Source organism: Panthera uncia, assembly GCF_023721935.1.
Source record: "Panthera uncia isolate 11264 chromosome C1 unlocalized genomic scaffold, Puncia_PCG_1.0 HiC_scaffold_3, whole genome shotgun sequence".
NCBI lineage: Eukaryota > Metazoa > Chordata > Mammalia > Carnivora > Felidae > Panthera > Panthera uncia.
The window spans coordinates 88,585,734-88,605,412 of record NW_026057584.1 but is presented as its reverse complement, the minus strand read 5'-3'; the positions used below and the strand labels follow the sequence as shown (position 1 = coordinate 88,605,412).

The window sequence follows — 19,679 nt, the reverse complement described above, 5'->3', positions numbered from 1 at the left end:
TTAATTTTACTTTGCCATTATTTATCTCTGTCTCTCCTCCCTGAGTGCTGCTGTTAAAATTAATTTCCATTTAGACCTCAGGATTTTATATTGCCATTAGAATTGTGAAATGTTTTTACTCAGCACAACTAAGAACTGATGTTTTACCTCCCACTAATGGACCTTTAATTAGGTACTGTAATGAACCATTCTGTCATTCCTTCATTTCTGGAGAGAAGATTTTGTATATACGCAAGATACAATTTTGACAGAATACCAGGTCCGCTGAACCTTGCCGACTCACATATAATAGATCCTCAATTTATTATGCTTTTGTCAGCTGCTGGATTTATCATTTTAATGACACTGTCCACAGACTTATTTTGCTGCCAAAGAACAGCATCACCATACTGCAGGAGTGTTTGTTGACATCTTGATCAACAACTCCTGGGGTCCGATTCTGACTACAATGTTACTACTTTGGGACCTTGAGCAAGTTATTTAACCTCTGTCTAAGGATTAATTGGTTAATTTTAATAAGTGCTTTGCAGTAAAAGGTGGGAAGTGCTATGACTGCTAATAGTGATAATAAAATGATAATGCAGCCTTTTATAATGCATCAGGCTACCTCAGACTGTGATTCCATTAAGTTGCCAATTAAAATATATGCTAACGGAATTTATTCTTTTTAAGAAACCAAATTGCTATAACGATGGCCACATAGCAATTTTTTAAGTTAGATCAAAGAGAGTAAAAAATGGCAATGCTTCTTAAAATTTTTTTTAATTAAAGAAAAAGATCAGCATCCTATGATGATGGACCAATTGGGAACAGAGAAAAGCTGCACAGAAAAATACCAGATGGTTGTACCCTGATTAAATGTAGCTCTTGTACATTAAGTTGATTGTTCTTTTATTAACTCGTCTCCAAACTGCTTTCATTTATTTATCTATGATTATTTATTTATTCGACAAATGCCATTGTTGGGTATAATTTCAAAGAGGTCATCTTAGACAAATAGGAGGAATGCACACAATTAACAATAATATCAGATAAAAGTGAATAGAAACAGACAGAGGTAAAGAAGCAGTGACTTGAAAATTCAGAAGAGAAAGGGATTCGTTCAAACTGAGGGTAGATGTGAACAACTTCAAAAAGGAAATGCCCTTTAAACTGGATGGGGACAGAAAGATAGAATTTTGCATGGAGAGATGAAGGTGAGGAAGAATCCAAGGAAAGTCCATTTCAGAGGAAGAGAATACCAGGAGAAAGTCACAATGCCAGGGGAACTGACATGTGGAGAAACATGATAAGTTCTCCTTTACTACAGTAAAGGAGAGGCTGCAAAAATAATCTGGATAGTAATGAGGGTCTGCATTATGCAGAATAATAGTTGGCGATGTCCCTGGTTCACTTGGAAATCTTTCAGGGTTGTGAGAATATTGGAACTGAAAAGAAAAAGCTCATGAGTCAGTAAGTGGAAGTTGTGCTGAAATATTCTGCTAGGTTGAGAGGAACAAGAGGGAGGGGAGAGCGATGAAGACCTTAAACAATATGTGAGTGGGGATACCTGCATATGACTGGACTATTTTTGCCAGATAAACTCTGCTGGCCTGTGAAACATCATTTGAGAGATAAATTAGGTAAGCAATGTGAAAAGAGCATTGGCTGAGGGTAGTGGCATCTATATATGTCAAGAGGCTAGTCTACAGGAGCAGAATATACATTTAGGGGCACCTGGATGGCTCAGTCAGTTAAACATCTGACTTGATTTTGGCTCAGGTCATGATCCACGGTTCATGAGTTCCAGCCCATGCTGACAGTGAGGAGCCTGCTTGAGATTCTCTATCCCTCTCTCTTTGCTTCCCCCCCTCCCCAACCTCTCAAAATAAATAAATAAACTTAAAAAAAGGGAAGAAAAGAATATACTTAGAAAAGGAAACACCAATTTGAAACCAAATTTTTCCCTTTGCTACAGCAGAAGTGCCCCCCGCACACTGTAACACCAGAGAGAACATATTTAATATTGTCTTTGCTTCTCAAATTCAGTCAGTGCATATTGCTTGATTCAATGCTGTTCCATGTACTTCCTACCATGACCAGAGACCTAGGCTACTCTCTGTGAGGGTTTGAACAGATATCAAACTGTCTGGGGCCAGAACATTGAGTAACTTTAAGGGTTGGATTGCCTGTGGGAGATTCCTGGCTCTCCCATTTACTAATTGTGCCATCTTAGGAGGCTCTTTGTGCCTCCTCAGTAGCCTCCTCTGTAAAATGAGAATAAAGACAACACCTAGTTCATTAGTGGGATTAAATGGGCTATTAGAATTAATGTCAAAAAAGAAGTAACTACAAGAGTGCCTGGATTTAGAAAGATCTCAGTAAATGTGATTGATATAAAAAACCATTCTTTTTATTATGAATACAACATACAGCTGTGGCTACTCTTTTGAGAATAGGTAGAGAGGGTACAGAGAGAAAACATGGAGATCAGTTAGTAATAATCCAGATAAGAAATGCCAGTAGTTTTGATGAAGGCAGTGGGGATGGAGCTAGTGAGAAGCGTTCAAATTCTGGGTATGTCTTACAGGAAAAAAGAGTGAGAAAGAAACTGAGGTGTAAACAAAGAGAGCAGTCAAGAATGAATCCAAAATAGATGATGGATTAAGATGATTAAGGAGTACACTTATGGTGATGAGCACTGGGTGATGGATGGGATTGTTGAATTACTATATTGTACACCTGAAACTAATATGACACGGTACATTAACTATACTGGAATTAAAATAAATATAAAAAATCTTTAAAAAGTTAATATAGTGGGTTAGATTAAATTAAAAAAAAATGAATCCAAGATTTTTGCACCTGAATCATGTTTCCTTTTATAGACATAGGGAAAACTGTGGTAGAAGTAAGTTTGAGTAAGAAAATCAAGTTAATTTAGAGCCAGCTCAAAGTGTCCAATAGATACTTAGGTATAAAAATCTGGAATTCAGGAGATAAGTTTAGCCAGAGATATACATTTGGAATCATTTGTATCTGGACGATATTAAAAATCATACAATTAGTTGAAATTCTCTAGGTAGTAGGTCTCAATTTTGGTCACATATGTGACACATGTGGAAAACTGTAAATAATATTGCAGCCTAACAGAATCAGAATCTTTGGAGGTGATGTTTGGGAAAGTGTATTTTTAAAACTGTTTATGAAAGTGTTCCTTTGAGTCACAGGCTCAAGGAATGAGTGTTTTTGAGAAAAAAATGAGGCATAAGTACAGTCATCAGCTGCTCCAATGTTTAAAGGTCAGAGAGATGAGGAGGAACCAGCCAAAGACGGTGAAAAGAAGCAGCCAGTAAAATGGGAGTGGAAACAAGAGAGTGGAAAATGTAAAGAAATGGCCATTTTTTAACTAGGGAGTGATTAACTGCTGAATGTGGGGTAAGATAAGAATTGATAATTGGCCATTGGATATGAGAACATGAATGACAATAAAATAAATTAATTAACTTGTCTGATGAAAGATATTTCAGCAAAATAGTGAAGATAAAAACCTGACAGAGGTGAGGTCAAAAGAAAAATAGGGAACTGTAGCATATAACAACTCGTTAGAATAATGCTTCTATTTTGGATAGTAATGAGGGTAAAAAAAAATAAGCAGGGAAATAAAGTTGTGGGTAGAATGAGATGTGGGCACAAGGCAAGGTTGTTCAAGGAAGAGCTAGGGAGAGAGGAATATACTGATAAAAAGGGGACAGTTGTAAGAGATGTGTCTATGAGTAGCTAAAAGGGATTTAATGTATGAGTGGATAGCATAGCATTAGACGTAGTATGGGGTTCCTGCTCATAAGACAGAGTACATGGATATAAGATAAAGTAGTTTGAGGGATGTGATGGTGAGAGCTTGTGGTAGTTCTCTCTAGATAGATTCTATTTTGATCAATGAAATAGAAAGCAAATTCCTGGAGTGCCTGGGTGGCTCTTTCAGTCTGACTCTTGATTTCAGCTCAGGGCATGATCTCACAGAGATCCAGTCCTGCATCAGGCTGGGCATGGAGTCTGCTTAAGATTCTCTTTCCCTCTCCCTTTGCCCCTCCCCCACTTCACAGGCATAAGCACGTTCTCTTTCTCTCTGAAAAAATAAATATTTTTTTTAAAAAAGATAGTAAGTTCCTGAGCTGAGGATAAACTTGGGGAGCAGGTATTGGAAGTTTGAGGAGAAAGATGAAGATTTGACATAGACATCTAGGAGAGTTGACACATTAGCAAAATACTAGAAGCCATAGTAAGTGCCCATTTGAAATTAGTGATAAAATCTCAGGTGAGACCAGTCTGTATGATTATGTGTTCTTCTGTTGCATCCAGCAGTGGGACACCAGTTCAGAACAGACGGAGAATTGGATTTAACCATGGTTACAATTTTCTAGGAAAGTGTAATAGAAGGGGAAGAAAGAAAAAGGAAATTGAGGGTATATACAAGGGGACGATTACAGTGATGGTTTATGGAGTCTAAGGTAGGGAAGGAAGAAACAGAATCTTTAAAATGAGAAGGATGAGAAACAACGTAAATAATTGTTGAGAGTTGGGGTGATGGAGGGAGTGACCCTGAAAAATAGGGGGTTGTTGAAATTGAGAGGATGGAGGGAAAATAGAGATAAGAAAGTTACTTAATGTAAACATGAAAGCATGTTATCAGACTGTGTTGTGGGAGTCACTCTCACTTACAGTACTGGCATCTGTCTCCAGTGTGCTCAGGCTGGCAGTGGCAGGAGGGCTGGTTGCCGGCAGTGACACTGCAGGCTCCTCCATTTTGACAGAAATCTTCACAGACGGTCTTCCCGCAGTTTGGTCCAGTGAACCCCAGTGCACAGCTGCAGGTGGGTCTTCCTGTTGGAAAAGAAAACATAACAAAAAGGAAATTATTTGACTGAAATTGTTTTCATGGAATCCTCACTAGGTAAGAAACAGGAAGCCAGGATTCATTTCGTTTGTCCACTACTTCATCTGTGAATTTAGGCAATAACATGACCTCTGTGGGTGTCAATGTTCCCATGTTTCAGTAGAGCCCAGCATAGAAGATAAGGCAGGTTCACCTCAGGTAAAACAACCAGAGTGCATTTTATGATTAATTACACATTTATACAGGTGTAGTATTTTCTGAAGTACTTGTGTTATTCTTTATACCTTTCTCATCATGTCCATTTTGCTTTTTAAATTATTTTTGATACAGTTTATATTAGCTATTAGAATATGAAATGGAAACAATCCTATTTCTCAGTATTCAATCATCATGTACTACCACTGGTAAGGCATGAGCTTAGATTTATAAATAAATATTTTTAAAAGTTTAAAGTGGGCATGCCTTCTATAATATTTATGTAATTAGTAATTTTAGTTGATGTCAATATACATACTGTATTTAGTATATAAGCACTTATTAAGTCCTATTTTATTTCATTTTGATACTTTTATTCGTGGGAAAGTACTGTTACTTGCAGTCTGGAAAGATGATTTAAAGCCTAATGTTAACAGCACACAAGAGCAAATCTAATGGACCATCTATGGATATTTTTATTTGCTCTGTAAGAACGAACTTCAGAAGAAAAGGTGAACGATCCTTTAAGGTGTTTGGAACATAACACAGTTAACTTATATCAGGAATGAGTCTCTCTAACCGCCTTCATCAAGGATGAAGTGGAAAATGGAGGACAGAACTAGCTCTGTAGGAGAGATTAAGGAAAACAAAATGAAATAATGGCTCTCATTTGTAATGGGCAAAGAATGAAGTTGAGAGGTTGTGCAAATGTAAAGAAATAACATGAAAGGGAATAAAAAAGAAATTCAGGTATAGATCTGAATTAACTAGGACTCAGAAATGTCAGTTGACTAGCATTACAGACTATCCAACCATCTCCTCTCTCACCTTTGTAGGCATGAGGCATAATTAGAATGGTCATAAAAATGTATGAGATAAGGCTTAAGACTTGAACTGTGAAAATGATATAAGTTTTCTCTATTGCCATAGATTCTACATTCTACGTTTTTTTTTGAAAAGCATTCATAAGTGAATAAAATGTCTCTAAAATAAAATGCACCCTCCTTTCCAAGAGAATAAATAAATCAAGCTTCCACAATTTATTTATTTTGCTTTGAAAGTGCTCCATATACTTAAACATGCTTGAAGCTACTGCTTCTCAATGAAGAAAGTTATATACATTTTTATGGTGAGTAGCATTGCTTTAAAAGTTGTTTATAAATGTGATTAGTTTGGTGGCAGATAAACGCCTATTAATAGGTTGAGAAACAAGGTAAATTGTATGTACATTGAAAGCTGAGTAACATCATGTTTACCATTCCCAGAAAATGGCTTTAAAACTTTTAGGTAAATATTTTTCTTATAATGGTAGTGAATTTTCCAGTTGATACTTACATATAGACAAAATTTCTTCATGGGAACAATAATGGATAAAAAATAGACACAACAAGAGAATGAATAGTGCTTGAAGATGAAGAGGACAGAGAATTGTTGGAACACAGTTACTAAGGAAAATGAAAGCCCTGAACAAAAGAAGTAATTTCTCTTCATCAGTAAGAACCAGTGAATGCCTTACAGAGAAACAGAACATATAAACAGGAACACAAATTAACATGAACTAAAGGTGAAACAAACAGCACAGAAAATATAGGAGCAATCAAAACGCATAGAACAATCAGAAAAAAGGGTCCTATGATGGTAGGACTTAAACAATGTAGATTTATGTTTTTCTACATTATTTTTTAGTTTTTTTTTTTAAATTAAGAGTGAAGAACATTAAAATAATAGGAGTTTAAAGGAAACAAATGCAACCCACTATGGCACTTGAAAACTTCTCTGTCCCAGTCACTGAGAGAATGACATCATGCTTTCATGTCAACTAGGGCAGTGGCCAGGTTCCCTAAACCCTCTTCCCTGGCATATGCCTCAAATCATTTAGATTCTGGCTGAATTATTTTGAAAAGGCTCTTCTTTTCCTTTAAAAAGAAGATTTCTTTTTGACAAGAGAAATCTTCATATTCAGGGGAACACCAAAAACTTGAAACTGTGTTGATGCAGCAGATCTTTTGATTGCTGATGGGAAACGAACTTTCTGTCACAGAATTTTATAATGGGCTCCATCTAATATACTCATGAATCTGTGTGCATCCTAACAAGTTGCATTGGATTCATTTATAGATATTTTTTAGGTAGCTCAATTTGATTTTGGCATTTGAAAAGGCAACAGTGCTGTTACAATGACTAAGGTATAGATTTACAGCAGTGATGCATCCAGGGAGCTTGGGAGTTGACAGCCTACAAGGGTAGTGTAATCAGACAAAGCATCAATTAACCTGAGGAAGGAAGGGGAGGTTCAGTTTGTTGGCTCTAATCTGTCTGGTTTCTATAGCATTCAGGGCTTAAAAGTGTGGGTTGTCAGACTGCCTGGATATACACTATCTGTGCCAATTACTGGTTGTGGGACCATGGGCGTCACTTCTCATTTCCCCTATGCAAAAATGGGGATAATAATAGTACCTTTCTCATAGGGTTGTTGTGTAGAATCAGAGAAAATAAATGAGATTATACATGCAAAGCATTTCTAAAAGTTCTAGGCACATAGAAAGTACTCAGTGACACTTTAGTTCTGTTTATTACTGTTGTTGTTGTTGTTTCTACTGAATGAGATTCACTTTGTAACGGTGTCCTAAAAAAAACACTGTAACATTCTAAGAAAATCTTTTGGAAAACTGTCTTAAATTACGCATTTTATCTCCATTATCTATTTAAGACAAAGTTAAATTTGAATTTGTATGGAAGCGATGGGATAAAGCAGAAATTCTCCATCAACCTCACTCTCAGACTCCAACATTTTCAAACTTTCTCTCTTTACTTTCTCAACATGCTTCGTTATTTCAGAAGAGAAGCCAGACCTTTCAATATGTATGTATTGCTCACATAAATGAATTCTGATTCCCTAGCAGAAAGAAAGGTTTAGGAATCGAGATGTTAATGTGTGGTGTTGTCTTTACTGTATATTTATGTCCTCTTGCAAAGCTTATCTCTGATCTCTTAATCACTGAATCCACTGATTTCTTTTTAATCATCCTTCTCAAATGTTCTCCATAATTTTACACATTTTATTTTTGAAATTTATTTTTTTTAAATTTTTTATTACACATCTACTCTTAAAATTTCTATCTCTGCTTGGTTTCTAAAATACTGCTATTGTTGATTTCCCTTTTTCTGTAACTGTCCTTTTCAATTGCCTTTATGTTTTCTCATTCTGGGTCTTAAAATATGTTCTTCCAAACTTCTTTTTGGTGATACAATACAATTTCATGGCTTCAATATTTGTCTCTCTATCTGAATGCTTCAGGCTCATTTTTCTGACGCTAGGCTCATTGTCCCTTCTAAATGACAGAACTTCATTCTCAGTCTTTGCCGTATGTCTCGAGCATGTCTCTGGATGCTCAGTAGGACCCACAGGGGAGAAAATTCTTCTCACAAACATTGTTCTGGTAGCATAGGTTCTGTAGATTTCTGTAGACTAGGTTCTCTCAGTGGTAGGTCTGCTCCATACTCAAGTTCAACATGACACGATATGCTAGCAAAGTGCCTTACTAGCTGTATACAATAAATGGAGCTTAGTTTATTTGCTCCATTAATTTATTGTTAATTTATCTGCTATTCATAAATAAATGGGAACTGGTTGCATATATTCTCTAAAATGTTCCAGCAAATTTTCATGCAACAAGGTAAATAAATAATAAACTGTTCAAATTTAACTGGATAACCAATAGTAACTAATGTTAAATACAGTGAAAACATAACTAAAGGCATTAAATACCTATAATCAATAATAAATATTATTAAGGAATACTCATTGACACAACTAAAGATTGGATTGCTCACAAGAAAAATGGAAATGTCTTAGATTTTAACAGAGTTCTTTAAACTTCACTGGCCTTGCAAGACCCTTCCATACCAAAACTAGTCTCAGTAAAGATGACTGATTCAGAAATAGTTCATAAGAATAATTAACAGAAACTAAATAAATTTGGTACAAAGTTAAATTATTTGTTAGTTTGTTTTTTGGTATTAGGCAGACCTGGAAATCAAATCCTATTAGATATTTATTAATTGTGTGTTTTTGGAAAACTTAGCTTTCCTCACTAGATCTCATTTTGCATCTCATTCTGTAAACTGGTGATAGTAATGCCTACTATGTGCTGGTAAACCACATGGCACAATGTCTGCCATACAGCAAGTATTCAATTAGTAGCGGTGGTATCATTATTACTACCATTAGTATTAATATTATTGTTAACATATATTAATTATTCATATATTATTATTCATATTATTATATTATTATTACTACTCTTAGTAGTAGTGGTGGTATTGGTATTAATATTACTATTATTGTTAAATAAATTATCAACAAAGGTTATTATTTAAATTCAACTGAGTACATATTCCTTTATTAAAAAACTACATATGGAATCCCCATACACATTATTTTCCATATGTATTCTTTTGAAAATAACATGCCCATTACCCAACCTATATATCAGTTCAAAATAATGTTTTAAAGTATTTAACAAAAACTGAATCTTTTCTATTATATAGGCAACCACATGGATATCACAATGATTTATCATTATTCCTTGTTAAATGAGCATTAACTTTATAGGATTTGGGTATAGTTTACCTCTAGATAAATGGGCCTATTTGACTATATGTTACTTTTAGTTATATAGTCATAGCCAGCCTCTTTCTCTGATATGGGCAGACAATATTGCTTATTGTCATTGATAATAGGTAATGTCTTTGAGCACTGAATCAGGAACAATCTAGTTTCTTGGATTCTAGTTTTCTTAACCACTCTAGCTCACATCTGAAAAATGCCACAATGTAGACATTACAGAGTGATAAGCATTAAATAAGGTAATACATCTAGGAAATTTGCCAGAGTTCTTGGCATTTATGAAGCATTCAAAATGTAGTAGTCACTAGAATAAAGTTAACATTATGTCTGCAAATTTTCTAAAATATTACAGTTACTGAATATATATTCCATATAGAAATCGCTATTTGATTGCTAATAACTTTAGAGTAAAATTTGCTGTGTAGCTTTGAGTCAAATAATATATGAATAAATATCAATAAAGATGCTCAAAAGCATATATTTGTATCTGAATATCATAAAGGTGATCTGTTGGGGGCACCTGGGTTGCTCAGTCGGTTAAGCTCCTGACTTCAGCTCAGGTCATGATCTCGCGGTTCATGAGTTCGAGTCCTGCATCGGGCTCTGGGCTGACTGCTTAGAGCCTGGAGCCTACTTTGGATTCTGTGTCTCCCTCTCTCTTTGCCCATTGCCCCGCTCACAGTCTGTCTCTCTCTGTTTCTCAAAAATGAATAAACATTAAAAAAAAGGTGATCTGTTGGCATTTTTCAGTAACATGATGTAATACTGGTGTCTGTCTTTAAAAGCTAGATTTATTTAATAAACGGTTTTTAAGCTGATTATAAAGATGCTACTCATCAGTGCAATTTAATCAATATTGTATGACTTTAAGCAGGCAAAATTACTTCTCTGCTCAATATTGGACAAATAAGTCATTACCCTTTTTTTTCATATACACATAATGCTTGAAAATGTGTGGTTGATTACCATGAAGAAATGCTAGCAAAAGTAATTACATGTGAGCTTCCTATGAGACAGTGACAGCGTTTATTATTTCTGAGAGGTAGATACCTGCCAGTGAGCATCACTAGTCAGTTCTCTTTCTAAGCAATTTATTTGAATTCATACTCATTTGTCAGTGTGAACCTTGCCTCTTATACTGTTTGATTTGGTACTGGTTGAGTAAGTCTGGTGCTTGTAAATTTTTATCCCTGGTTGTAATGTTTTCTACCTACTGGTCTTCTATGTATACAGTCACTGTTTAGTTCAAATAGTCTGATAAACACATTGAGTTTAAGTAATAGCATTTAATTGACATTTAAACTGCAGAACGTATTTACAAATGTTTACATTTAATATTCTATGAAAATAGTCTCTAAAAGTTACATACTCTTGGGGTACCTGGGTGGCTCAATCGGTTAAGCATCTGACTCTTGATTTCAGCTTAGGTCATGATCTCACACTTGTGAGACTGAGCCCTGAGTCAGGCTCTGTGCTGAGTGTGGAGCCTGCTTGGGATCCTCTCTCCCCCTCTCTCCTTGCCTCTCCCCTACTCATTTTCTCTCTCTCTCTCTCTCTCCCTGTCTCTCAAAATAAATAAATAAACATTAAAAAAAATTAAAAGTTACATGCTCTTTACTCACAACATTTTTAGTATTTGAACAAAACCCACATTCTTGTTCTTTTATATAGGATAAAAATAGTAAGTTGAGAAATAAGTCACTACAGCATTTAGTTGGATACTAGATTGCTATCAGAAAGTTCTTCTCCTGACCTCTTACCCCCAAGACTACTCTGCTTTGTGAAATCTGTCTTCACTTCTGACTTAGATTCAATAAAAGTTTTGAATGCTTTAAAGAATTGCTACTCTTTTTGATAAAGAGATTTGACATTCTACTTTTCCACTTTATTTAATGTTTTCCTGCACTGAAAGTGAGTGCCCATTTATACATAATTTTAGTAAGTTGACTATAGCTGTCGAGTTGTCTTAAGCATCATAAAGATTACAGAGAACTATTCACCAAACCTGAAAAAGAAAAGGAAAAACTGTGGACTTTACCTAGCGCCCTCCCAGTACTACTTAATATATTCTGACATGTTTCAAATTATAGGTCACAATCTATTTATACCTCTGGAAAGTTCGTTTTCAGCCAGCTTTGTGAAAATGAAACTGAAATATTTTTGTCCTTTCTGTGAATAGAAGGAAGCCAACTCAAACCATCTGAGATTAGCTTAGAAAGTCATAAGACTGAATAGCTTAGTACTGCTCCCACCATGTGGTCCAAATGAACCAGTAACTGTGCTTCATACAGTCAGCAGCAGAATTAGAGAGAATCTTACTTTCAGTCTCTCACAGGTTTTTTGAGAAGGTGCAAGGACTGAGAACAGCACCCGCCACTCATAAGCAGTCTAATATATATTAATTACCGTGATCAGCAATAACAATAATTATTACTTTATTACTTTCTAACAGCAATGCATGTTACTTGGGGAACTTAGAAAATAGATACATACAGAGAAGGATCTATTTCCTTACATAGACACTTTATGTATGCATTTTTTCCATTTTGGACTCATATAGCCACTTCTTGTCCTTTTTAACTTCAAAATGCAATGTGAATTACTGGATCTTATGATGTTTCTATTTTTAATTTTTGAGGAACCTCAAAATACCATTTTCTATAGTGGTTACACTAATTTTCATTCCTACCAACAGTGCATGAGGGTTCCCTTTTCTCCATATCCTTGCTAACATTTGTTATTTGTTGTTTTTTTTGGTACTAGCTATTCTGACTGGTGTGAGGTGGTATCTCATTGTGGTTTTGATTTGCATTTACCTGATGATTAGTGATGCAGCATTATTTATACTAGCCCATATATGGAAGTAATCTAAGTGTCTGTGGATAGATAAATAAAAATAGGATACATATGATACATATGTACAATGGAAGATTATTCAGCCATGAAAAAGAATGAGATCTTGCCACTGTGATGACATGGATGGACCCAAAGGGTACTATGCTAAGTGAAATAATTCAGATAGAGAAAGAAAAATTCCATATGATCCCACTTATATATGGAATCTAAAAACCCAAACAAACATATATAAAGAGATGACCCATAGAACAAACTGGTGGTTGCCACAGGGGAGGGGTTAGGGAATGGGCAAAATGGGTGCAGGGGAGTGGGAGGTACGGGCTACCAGTTATGGAATGAATAAGTCATGAGGATGAAAGGTACCAGCACTGGGAATATGGTCAATGATACCTTAATAGCACTGTATGGTAACAGATGGTAGCTACACTTGTGACGAGCTTAGCATAACATATCGAGTTGCCAAATCACTCAGTTGTACACATTAAATTAATGTAACACTGTGTGCCAACCATACTTCAATAAAAATACAATACAGTACAATATGAATATTTTCCTATATTATTATATATTCCACAATTCTGGTTTTATTTATCATATAACATTCATCTTTTAGGTATGTTTTACATACTATTTGAACTCAGGTTTCTATCTCTAATTTTACATTATAAATAACAGTATATTGAACATCTTCACTTCTAAATATTTTGTTTTTTATCATTATATAATCCTTGGGATATGTTTATAAAACTGACATTAGTTAATTAAAGAACACAGAAAAATTTTAAAACCCTTGATGAGTGTTTTCAAATTACCTGCGTCAAGATTTTTACCCTGAACATTTTCTTCTTAGAGTGATTTGAGGATGCTGGTTTCATGTGTGTGCGACTGGGCTCCTGTGCTTTGTCCTCTCCAAACTCCTCCTCCCTCTTTTTCCTCTTATCTTCCTTTTTTCTATGTTTGCGTGTATGTGTGAGACTTGTCTTCTGTCATTTGCTCATTATGCTTTCTGGTTTTTTTTTCCTACTTGATTTATCATAGTTATGTCTTTCTATGTCACATATTTGTTAACATTATATGCACTATTTTATGTTTTCAATTTTACATTTTCAACTTAATATTCTCTTGGATTCTTAAAAAAGCAAGTAGGACCAAATATCCAGCTCTCAGCATTCCCTAAATATAAACAATATTTATGTTGAGGAAGCTAGGACATCAAGCTTAATTTAAATGAAAACTTGCTCTCATATAAGTAAAAGTGAAAGAAAAACAAAGATGGGCAGTTAAAGGTGGGCATGCGTACCCTTTATCATGATGTTAATTAGGTGGTTGTGTACTCCATGTCCTAGGTACAGATGTGACTTGAGACACATCAGTGTTCATGTTTTGTCACTACTCCCATGATGTTTTCAGGGTATCCAAAAGTTCCTAGCTTAACTGGGAGAGAGAACACTTGGAGACAACACTTTTAGGGCAGCCAATATTTGATGGCAGTGCCATCATCTATGCTACCTTCATATTGGGGGCAGTGTCCTGAACACAAAGAGCCTAAATGAATGAGAAAGGAAAGTCTCACCGTCTACTTGCTTACAATTATAAAGTCCCTGCCTGTTGCAGGAAGACATAGTGAGAAGAATCTGCCCCCGCCCCACCCCCCACTGCCTTTCCTTACTCCTCTTCACACCTGTTTCAGTTGTGGGGACAAAATCATTCATTGCCCAAGTCCACAGATGTGGTTACAGAGAAGGCTCAAGCAGAGTTTTTGCTTCTTCTTTTCATATTCATTTAAGATATTCATTACAAATATTATCTACTATAGAAAATTGTATTGTCACTCCTTTGCCTAGCCAGTCCTGCTTTTATGTATTTTCAAACTTCCCAAATTAAAAACTGCTTTCCCCTCTGCATAACTCCAAACTGTATGAGTGGGAATATTTGGCTATATTGCCCCAAATTTACAAACTCTCTTGCTCTATTACTCTAAATCAGCTGTGTAGAAAACCTTGATTCATTTTGATATGAACACTGAAATTTTAAATAATAGACTTATAAGAGTAAGGAAAATACCAAACAGCATCAACATACCTTAGATTATAAATATTTATAAAAGTGAAGATTAATTGTAAATATATAAATATATTTAATGACATAAATACCCTCATTATATCCATGATGAGAAACATTCTTAAATTATTCTTTATTTTCTATAATAGAATGATTGAAAAATTCAATTCTTTACTCTCATTTCCATTATTTTGCTCAAGGCAAACTTTATCTTAATTTCCTCCTATGAGGTCATAGAAATGAGCTACATGCACCCTTGCTGATATAATCAATGTCAAATGATTTCATTTTATAGTACTTTTCTATATGAATATAGTTCATATATTTTATTTTTAGCTTTCTCTCTTTCAAAAAAAAACAACTTAAGGAATGAGGAAAAACTCGTTCCTAGATGCAAAATTTTAATTATGCCTCTCAGATGCGTGCTTTTAATTAACTGGTGACATTTCCTTTGTTCAATTATTATAGTTCTATACAACTGTCATAAACTTATACATTTTAATTAAAGCTGCCCCAAACCCTAGTCATATAGTGTCCACATAGGAATTTGCCAAAAGGCTTAACTGTAAGTAAACCAACAATGAATAAATCCATGAATTGCCCACTGGGATTTATTTAACAAATTAACATTTGTGTGGAGATAATGAGGTTCTACAGTCTATAATAGTAAACAATGTTTTTATAAACCCATATTTTTAAAAGTAAAAAATGCTTTGTAGATGACTTATTTGGATATGATATTATTATAAATAATTAGATGCTATAAGACAATAAACTTCATGGCCATATCTCAAGCTGAATTCATATAAGGACTCATTTATATAACTAATTTGAAAAATAATTTTTTTGAACATGTTATCTATGTAAATCAAGATCTAATACTCTATCTGGGTGCAAAGATAAAATACATGTACTAAGAATACAGCAAGATCTGGACAAATGATTTGAATCAAACACTAAAAGTTGTGCTGTATCCACATGTAGTTCGGGATCCATTAACAGGACAGCAAAATCAATAGAGATTTGTCCTTGTGGGTCCATTGCTGGTTGAGTAGATATTCATAGTCTGGAGTATCAAACTCTTTTTGGCTTAAATATTTCTAAAGATAAATATAAGAAAATCATCTGGTTGTAACCCAGTAATTTTTATTATCTTAATGAGAAAATTAACAAATTATAAAATCTTTATACAACTCATTTGTAAAAGAAAAGCTTCTTCCCTAAAGAAAATGGTATCTGTGTTACAAAAATACAATTACAGTGTCCTAATATCCTTTTACTTCACATTAATTCAATTTTCATTTGCATATTCAATGATGGTCCCAGTACTACAGTTTCTCCCACAACAATGGAATATACTCTACCATAAGGAGTAGCTTCTCCTAGGCAGAGTGAAAATATGTAGTAAGATCTGGTGCCTTTTTATTTCAATCAACTTGCTGAATTTTTTTTCAGAATTCTATTAAGTAGTTAGAATACCTTAATTATCAATTAGTCATAAGTTAAAAATATTTGTAGACATAAAGGCAAATTTAAAGAAATAGTAATGCTTTTACTATTAGAATGCAAATCAGAAACAGTTTGGTTCCTCTGAACTCCACTGAAAATGCTTCTTCATGTGGCTCTTTTCAGTTAGCATTATGCTAAATACTTCAAAAAATAAAATATGCAATAGAAGCAGTGAGAATTCCCAGTAAGACAGAAATTAACTGTGTAGGGGATGTGAAGATCATATGGATTAATTTTCCATTTGACTAAATTTGCATTTATTGTAGTAGAATTAAATGTGCATAAATTGCACTCTAATAGTTGCATACTGTCTTTTAGACTGATTTTTGGAATTTACAAATTATATTTTTATTATGCATTGGGGTTAATTTTTTCCCATGGGAACATGTTTTAAATATAATAGAACTAAGTAGAAAAATATGTTTTAATGTTCACTTATGCACTGTAGAAAATCCTTTTTGCAAACACAGCTATTGCGTAGTTTGATAAGAATTTCAAGTATATCTTAACATGTAGTAACCTGATATTTTCAAAGCATATTATACACTGTATTACAATACCAACAAAGTAGTTATAATTTGAGATAGGAATTATGATGCTATCAGGTGTAATGATATAGTATATTGATATTTAATTTTTTAATTTAACCTAATTTAACTTAATTTTTTAAATTTATTTATTTTGGGAGAGAGAGCTTGTGACTGGACTAGGGGCAGAGAGAGAGAGAGAGAGGAAAGAGAGAATCCCAAGCAGGCCCCACACTGTCAGCACAGGGCCCGATGCAGGGCTCAAACCCATGAACCATGAGATTATGGTCTGAGCCAAAACCAAGAGTCAGACGCTTAACTGACTGAGCCAACCAGGTCCCCCTAATTTAATTTTCGAAAGCAAATGATGTTTAGAATTAGGCAAACTGTTTAATTAAAAAAGAACATGTAAAAGAATGAAACTGGACCATTTTCTTATACCATACACAAAAGTAAATTCAAAATGGATTAAAGATCTAAAAGTGAGACATGAAACATAAAAATCCTAGAGAAGAACACAAGCAGTACTCTATTTGTTATCAGCCACAGAAATTTCTTTCTAGATATGTGTCCTGAGGGCAGGGAAACAAAAGCAAAGATAAACTGTTGAGATTTCATCAAAATAGAAAAGCTTCTGCATATGAAGGAAACAATCAACAAAACTGAAAGGAACCCTACAGAATAGAAGAAGATATTTGCAAATGACATATCTGAGAAAGGTTAGTATCCAAAACCTATAAAGAACTTATTGAAACTCAACATCCAGGGGTGCCTGGGTGGCTCAGTCAGTTAAGTATCTGACTCTAGATTTTGACTCAGGTCATGATCTCAGTTTGTGAGTTCAAGCCCCATGTCGGGCTCTGCATTGAAAATGTGAAGCCTGCTGGGGATTCTTTCTCTCCCTCTCTCTGTCCCTCTACTGCTTGCTCTCACTCTCTCTCACAATAAATAAATAAGCATTAAGAAAAAAAACCTTCCATATCCAAAAAATGAATAATCCAACTAAAAAATGGGCAGAACACATTCTTCCAAATAAGACATCAAGATGGACAACAGACACATGAAAACATGCTCAACATCACTGATCATCCGGAAAATACAAATCAAAATTACAATGAGATATTACCTTACACCTTTCAGAATGGCTAAAATCAATAACACAAAATACAAAGGTGTTGGTGAGGATGTGGAGAAAGGGTAACCCTCTTGCACTGTTGGTGAGAATGTAAACTGGTGCAGCCACTCTGGAAAACAGTTTCTCAAAAAGTTGAATATAGAACTACTCTACAATACAGCAATTGCACTACTGGATATTTCCCCAAAGAATAGAAAATTACTAATTCAAAGGGATACATGCACCCCAATGTATTATCTACAATATTATCTACAGTATTATCTACAATAGGAGTATTATCTACACTAGGCAAATTATGAAAACAGCCCAAATGTCCATCGACTGATGAATGGATAAAGAAGATGTAATATACACACACAATGAAATATTACTCAGCCACAAAAAGAATGAAATTTTGCCATTTGCGACAACATGGGTGGAGGTAGAGAGTACTATGCTAAGTGAAAGAAGTCAGTCCAAGAAAGATAAGTACCGTATGAGTTCACTCATATGTAGAATTTAAGAAACAAAACAAAGGAGCAAAGGGGGGGTGGGGGGGAAGAGGGAGAGGTAAATCAAGAAAAAGCTATTATCTATAAAGGACAAACTGATGGTTACCAGAGGGGAGGTGAATGGAAGGTGGAATAGGCATGGGGATTAAGGAGGGCACTTGTTGAGATGAGCACCATGTGTTACATGGAAGTGTTGAATCACTATATTGTACACCTGAATGCTACCTAACTGGAATTTAAGTAAATTAAAAAAAAATCTCTACCTTGAAATATCAAAATTAAATAAAATTAAAATAAAGAACAGATTTTGGAGACAAACATATAAGGCTTATAAAACTGGTGTTACTTAATCATTCTAAGCCAGCATCAGAATATCTATGAACACTGAGCCCTGATACATGGCAGGCACTCAACACGTGATAATGATCAGTACCATTGCTAATTTTGTGACTAGAACTTCACTACTGAATTTAGAACAAACGCTACTGATTGTGGTGAATTAACAATTATATTTAACTTGTGTTTATGTATTCTTTATTAAGACATCAGGAATTATATCTGTACCATTAAGTATTTTCTTTATGTTTTTCACATATAAGGAAAAATGCAAATTATTTTAATATACAGTGACATTCACATATTTACCCAGTGTTGATGGCATGCAAGTTCCTCCATTTTGACAGTAGTTGCTACAGTGATTGACTTCACATCTGTCTCCTGAATAACTAGGCCAACAGTGACACCTCAAATCACCCTTCTCATTTAAAAGGCATCTTCCTCCATTTTCACAAGTCAGTTTGCATGAATCATCTGGTTATAAGAAGAAATGTACAAATTAGCATGCTATTCAATGGATGGTAGAGTAAGGACAATTTAAATAAATAAAAATTAAATATTAGGATCTACTTTTTTAAATAAAATTCTCCAAATAAATACCTCTACTATAAAAGTAGAAGAAACAAAATAGTATAAACACTACCTGAAAACAGAGAAATAGATGTTAACCACTGTTGAAGGTTGAATACAAATATTGAATTAACTGTTATCCTTCAGGCGTAAAGAATTATCAATAGTTTCTTATATCTATTAAAACTCTAACAAAACAAACTGAAACTTCCTAAAAATATATTTTATAAGCAATGCATTTTCTTTGTGATATAAGCAAACATGGCCTATTATTTGGACTATTTGATATTTAAACAAACTAAAATATGGATGATAAATTTAGAGTATATATACATATGTATATATATATACACACACACATATAATTTGTGGTCTAGAAAAACATTTAAATGAAAGTATATTCTTTGATATACATCCTTATTAACTATGTATAAACAACTTAAAACTAAAAGTCACTTAGATTTGGTAAAAGAGGTTGATAAAACAGTGTCAG

At 34.4% G+C, this 19,679-nt stretch overlaps 1 protein-coding gene across 1 annotated transcript in view; it reads right to left on the bottom strand.

Moving 5' to 3' along the window:
- Positions 1–19,679, bottom strand: part of LRP1B (LDL receptor related protein 1B) — a 1,876,868-nt gene that overhangs the window by 64,538 nt on the left and 1,792,651 nt on the right. Inside the window, exons 83-84 of the mRNA XM_049615676.1 lie at positions 18,926–19,090; positions 4,702–4,863 (exon numbers count right to left, since the gene is read on the bottom strand). Of these exons, the coding sequence (XP_049471633.1) occupies positions 4,702–4,863; positions 18,926–19,090 (327 nt within the window). The remainder of the gene's footprint in view (positions 1–4,701; positions 4,864–18,925; positions 19,091–19,679) is intronic.